This window comes from Sorex fumeus, unplaced genomic scaffold (assembly GCF_029834395.1).
Source record: "Sorex fumeus unplaced genomic scaffold, SorFum_2.1 ptg000024l, whole genome shotgun sequence".
NCBI lineage: Eukaryota > Metazoa > Chordata > Mammalia > Eulipotyphla > Soricidae > Sorex > Sorex fumeus.
In genome coordinates this window covers 20,673,521-20,679,874 of record NW_026606081.1, presented here as the reverse complement: position 1 = coordinate 20,679,874, position 6,354 = coordinate 20,673,521, and the positions used below count along the sequence as shown (strand labels likewise).

The 6,354-nt window shown below is 39.5% G+C and overlaps 1 protein-coding gene across 1 annotated transcript; it reads right to left on the bottom strand.

Moving 5' to 3' along the window:
- Nucleotides 1-5,035: 5,035 nt before the first annotated feature.
- On the bottom strand, nt 5,036-5,989 carry LOC130023715 (olfactory receptor 7A17-like). Its single transcript, XM_056114307.1, has one exon. The coding sequence runs from the start codon at nt 5,987-5,989 to the stop codon at nt 5,036-5,038; it is 954 nt and encodes a 317-aa protein (XP_055970282.1).
- Between the last annotated feature and the right edge of the window lie 365 nt (nt 5,990-6,354).

Genomic DNA, 6,354 nt, shown 5'->3' with positions numbered 1-6,354 from the left:
GAAAAAGAAAATGGGAGGAATCAATCTCCCTAACTTCAAACTCTACTACAAAGCAGTAATAATCAAAACAGCATGATACTGGAACAAATGCAGAACTGCAGACCAGTGGAATAGGGTTGAATACACTGACATCTCCCCTCAATCATATGATCATCTAATCTTTGATAAAGGTGCAAGTAATGTGAAGTGGAGTAAGGAAAGCCTCTTTAACATAGTGTGCTGGCAGAACTGGACGGCTACATGCAAAAAAGTGGGCTCAGAACTCTGCCTAACACCATGTACAAAAGTAAGATCAAAATGGATTAAAGACCTCAACATCAGACCAGAAACCATAAGGTACATTGAAGACAAAGTTGGCAAAACCCTCCATGACATTGAAGCTAATGGTATCTTCAAAGATGCCACGCCACTGGCCGAGCAAGTGAAAACAGAGATAGATAAATGAGACTATCTTAAACTAAGAAGCTTCTGCACCTCCAAAGAAACAGTGACCAAAATACAAAGACAGTCTACAGAATGGGAAAGGATATTCGCCGAATACACATCTGACAAGGGGTTGATATCAAGGATATACAAAATACTGGTTGAACTCCACAAGAAGAAAACATCCAACCCCATCCAAAAATGGGGCAATGAAATGAACAGAAACTTTCTCAAAGAAGAAACCCAAATGGCAAAAAAGCACATGAGAAAATGCTCTACATCATTAATCATCATGGAGATGCAGACCAAAATCACAATGAGATACCATCTCACACCTCAGAGACTGGCCCACATCCAAAAGAACAAAAGCTACTGATGCTGGCGCGGATGTGGCAAGAAAGGAACACTCCTTCACTGTTGGTGGGAATGTCGACTGGTTCAGCCCTTCTGGAAAGCAATATGGATGATGCTCAAAAAATTAGAAATTGAGCTCCGATTTGACCCAGCAATACCACTCCTGGGAATATATCCCAGAGAGGCAAAAATGTATAGTCGAAGTGACATCTGCACTTGTTTGTTCATTGCAGCACTCTTTACGATAGGCAGAAACTGGAAGAAACCTGAATGCCCAAGAACAGATGACTGATTAAAGAAACTTTGGTACATCTACACAATGGAGTACTATGTAGCTGTTAGAAAAGATGAAGTCATGAAATTTATGTACAAGTGGTACAACATGGAAAGTATCATGCTAAGCGAAATGAGTCAGAAAGAGAGGGATAGACATAGAAAGATTGCATTTATCTGGGGAATATAAAGTAACAAAATATGAGATTAATACCCAAGAATAGCTGAGATCAGCACAAGGAGGATTACTCTATAGCTTAGAGGTCAGTCATGCATTCTAGGGGAAAGGGCAGCTCAGATAGAGAAGGGAGCACCAAATAAGGGATGTTTGGAGGATCCTCCCAGGAGGGCAGATGCATGTTGAAAGTAGACTATGGACTGAACATGTTTGCCACTCAAAGCCTCTTTTGCAGACCACAACACCCAAAAGGAGAGAGAGAACACAAGGGATCTCCCTGCCACGAGGCAGGGTGGGATGGGAGGGATGGGGGTGGGAGGGATATTATCCATGGTGGTGGAAAATGGGCACTGGTGGAGGGATGGGTATTTGATCATTGTATAATCTAAACCCAAGCACAAAAAATTGTAAATCTACAACTGTACCTCATGGTGTTTAAAAAAAAAATTCGGAATTTAAAAAAAAAATTAAAATGCTGTTGTTAAATGAAAAAAAAAATAAGTGAAAAAAAAGGACCTTTAAAAAGGCCAACACAAGCTGGGATAGAGAAGGGACCACTAAGTAAATGATGGTTGGAGAACTCGCTCGGGATGGAAGATGTGTGCTGAAAGTAGACTAGAGACCAAACATGATGGCTGCTTAGTACCGTCACTGCAAACCATAATACCGAGAAGGAGAGAGAGAAAGAGAGAATGTGCCTGCCACACACAGAGGCGGGGAGGGGTGGGGGGACGGGCGAGGGTGGCAGGAGGGATACTGGGAACACTGTGGTGGAGAATGGGCACTCGAACATTGTATGACCAAAACATAATCATGCAACTTTGTAAGTCTGTAACTGTATCTCACGGTGATTCATTAAAATTTAAAAATAAAAATTTGATAAATAAAAATAAAAAGGCCAACACACAAAAAAATACTACTGTCGGACTGGAGCAATAACACAGCGGGTAGGGCGTTTGCCTTGCACGTGGCCTACCAGGGTTCGGTTCCCAGCATCCCATATGATTCCCTGAGCACCATCAGGAGTAATTCCTAAGTTCATGAGCCAGGAGAAAACCCGTGTGCATCGCCAGGTGTGACCCAAAAAGCAAAAAAAAAAAAATCCTATTGTCAAATATAATCCATCTGTAAATTCCTCTTGTCACTGTATATATTTATTCACAGCCACTTTCCTATTACTTTAGGAAATTGCAAAAACCCTTAGTCTTAAGTTCTATGTTACCAAGAACAAATTAAACCTCCCATTTCTTTTTCTGGCTGAACTTCTCTGATTATCATTTATTTTCTTTCTCCCTTTCATTGCTGTTCAAAATTTATTTATCTTCTTGGCATCATAAATATGAATAAGTATTTACAATCAAGCAAATATTCATATGGATCTTTTTCTGGCTAACCTAAACAAATTCTCAGGTGAAATTGCATAAATATTCTTGGCTTCCATACCTTTGGTATTCTTTGGTATTCTGCAGCAATTATTGGGCAAAGTGACTCACTTCATGGGGTCTCTGAGAAGAAGCTCTCAGCATAGATGAGTTTCTGCACTTTCCTAATTTCCATCCAAATTATTCCTGGATGGTTGATGATGGAGACTGAAGCTCTGATCCCAGGCAGGAGAGCAGGACAGAGTCAGGCATTGGTCCCCAGTCAGAACTCCAAAAGAAATACCCAAGTACCCTCCAGCCACAGGTTCAACAGACTGAAGGACAGCAGTAGAGAATATATGCGAAGCTCCCTCTCTTTGCTAATTAGCACATTTCCCTCTGTTCCTCAGACCTCGAACTAATTGATTTCCCAAGAGGATGCTGGTGTGGCCTGAAAGGAAAGAACTAATTGATTTCCCAAGAGGATGGTGTGGCCTGAAAGGAAAACTTTCTTCTCTAGATCTGCTCCCTGGGGACACGTTACAAGCCAAGTAAATTCTATTATTACTCTTCTCCTTGATATCTCTCTCCTCATTTTAGAGCCCTGAACTCCCTTTACTTCAACTCTGAGACCATATTTCTTCAAAGTCTGACTGGGTCTTTTCTGACTCCATTACTCCCTGGACTTCAAGGTATTGGTCTCTGAGGAAGGATAACAAGCCCTTATACAATTGTTATTCTCCTCCTATAAGATAAGCAAATCTTTCCCTTCTTTCCCTTGAATAGTCAAGACAGATGAGTTAACAAATAACATCAACATAACGACTAGACTGGAAATTCTGATGACTACCAGAGGGAAAGATAGAAGGAGAGGATGGAGGCAGTCTGCGATGTCATTGGAATGACTCTAGAATTTTGGTGGTGACTATATGAGGTTCATACAACTTTAAGTAGTCACACTCCCAAAATTTAAGTAGTATTGCAAATAAATGTAAAATGAATAAAAGTATAAAATTATAAAATTTATGCTTCTAAACTGAAACAGAAACCCTCAGTAGGGATGGAGAGGTAGTACAGGAGGTAAACCTCTTGCCTTGAATATGGCTGACCATGAGCACATGTTCCTGCTCCAAGAATCACTCTCATCCAAAAGGTCCATACACACAGCCACACATACACATACACATACACACACTTCCCTTAGTGCACCTTTCATGGTCAGTGATCCTTCCATGTGAACACTGTTTATGCTGTGAGTGTGTGCAACAAGTGGGGCCAGGTCCCTTTAGTGTGACTGTGCCTCAGAGATAATGCCTGTTTCTGCAGTTGCCTCTGTGTTTATGTTTGGTACATGCTTTGGGGAAAGAATATGGAAACATATGGAATTCTCACACCAAGAAGAATCTTTGTCAGTTTCACCCTTTAATCTACCTCATTCAGGCTCTCAAATGGAACACCCAGAGCCACGCATAGAAAGTTCATAGAAATACACTTTAAAATTAAAGTTTGAGACTTGAAATCTATTTTCAAATATAGCCAATGCAGGGCTGGAGCGATAATATAGCAAGTAGAGTGCTTGCCTTGCATGCAGCCAACTAGGTTCAATTCCCAGCATCCCATATGTTCTCCCAAGCCCTGCCAGAAATGATCCCTGAGCATAGAGCCAGGAGTAATCCCTGAACAATTCCAGGTGTGCCCCCCTGACAACCCCCACCCACAAAAAAGAAAAATGTAACCAAAGCTACTCTATTCTTTTCCTACAGGTTTGATTACACATAATCAAAATCATAAATATTGTCAAAATAATTATGTGTACATTTTCCTTAAGATCTCAATGGATTCTTGGAATCCATTGTATGCCTGAAACCCAATCATGAATAACTTTTTAATTTCACAGTGAGTAAATAAAAACTTAGTAAAGAACAATTAGGGTATGACACTATAGTTCCTAGGAATCAAATATATTTGAACGAATAAAGAAAAAATCAGAACACATCACACATAGTATAGTGTACCTACAAAATCAACTCAAATGGATTGATACTTTGATTTCCTTTTGCAAAAAATTATGCAAACAACTTAATGTCAAGTACACTTTGTTCCACATGGGTAATATAATTTATGACTTATTTTCATTAAATCAAAAGATAGTCAAGGTTACATAGGCTATTTGAGAAGAAATTATTTTTAGAAAATCCACCTTACCTTGTTAAATATAAGAGACATAAATATTTCTGTTTTATTGTTGGGAAAAAGAACTTGGAACGTGGGAAAATGAACAAAGGGGAAAACTAAATATCAAAGCAGAACTTAAAATGTGTAAAATAATTTGATTGCAAAGTGAAGTTGATTTAAAAAACTGAAAGTACAGTAAGTAAAAAGAAGCAAGTCAAACCACAATTTTTGTCACCAAGACTTTTAGCCTTCCAAAATCGCAGGAACTTCTTCAGCCCTGCACTTTTGGCCATTTCATAACTTCTATCCCAAAGATCCTTTTCAGAGCTCCCTTGATGTCTTTGTTCCTGAGACTATAGATGAAGGGGTTCAGCATGGGTGTGACCAACATGTACATCACTGAGGCTATTGCACTGGAGTGTGAGATGTGGGTCCCACTGGAGCTAAGATACACTCCTAAGGTTGTACAATAAAATAATAAGACAACTGACAAGTGAGACACACAAGTGGAAAATGCTTTATACTTCCCTTTAGCTGATGAGATTCCATGTATGGTGGACACAATCTTAGAGTAAGAGTAAAGGATACCAGCAAAAGGACCACCACCCAATAGTCCAGAAGCAACATATAATACCATGTCATTAAGGGTGGTGTCAGAACAAGCAAGTCGAATCATCTGATAAAGTTCACAGAAAAAATGAGGAATCTCCAGGTTTCTACAGAAGGACAACCACAACACCATTAAACTGTGTAATAAAGAATGCAGGGCACTCATGATCCAGGACACCAATACCAGCAGCCCACAGAGTCGGGGGTTCATGATGACTCTATAGTGAAGAGGGTGACAGATGGCTATGAAACGATCATAGGCCATCACGGTCAGGAGAAAGTCATCTAAAACTCCAAGGAATAGTGCAAAATACATCTGAGTGATGCACCCTTCATACGTGATGACTTTTCTGTGTGACTGGATGTTCCACAGCATCTTTGGGATAGCGGAAGAGGTGAAAAAGATGTCTACAAAGGACAGGTTGGAGAGGAAGAAGTACATGGGCGTGTGGAGGTGAGAGTCTGAGCAGACAGCCAGGATGATGAGCAGGTTTCCAAGGACAGTGATCAGGTACATGGAGAGGAAAATCCCAAATATGAGTGGCTGCAGTTCTGGTTCCTCTGAAAATCCCTTAAGAAGAAATTCTGTAATTTTCGTATAGTTGTCTGGTATCATGTGATGATCTTTATAAAGAATAAAAATTAAAATTCATTTTTCACAATATAGCATTAAAATTTATTAGAATGTCACATTTTAAATTTTGCATTCAAGCCATCTATATTGTGTATGAATTTCCCTTAAGGAATCATACATAATATCTTAGACTAGGAATAGCTAATCATGTTCTGTTTTTTTTTTTTCAGAAGATGCTATTCTAAAGAGAAAACTTCGTTGTTCTTGTAGCACTCCAAACTATGCACAAACCCCCCAGAAGAACATAAAAGGGAATCAAAATCCAATTTATCTTCAAGAGAATGGAGTGATGTATTTACATGTCAAGACATCTCGCTGATTCAAATTCCTACTAAAATGGACGATTC

Bases quoted from the DNA above. Each gene is read 5' to 3' on its own strand.
- LOC130023715 (XM_056114307.1), bottom strand. From the start codon at position 5,989: ATGATACCAGACAACTATACGAAAATTACAGAATTTCTTCTTAAGGGA.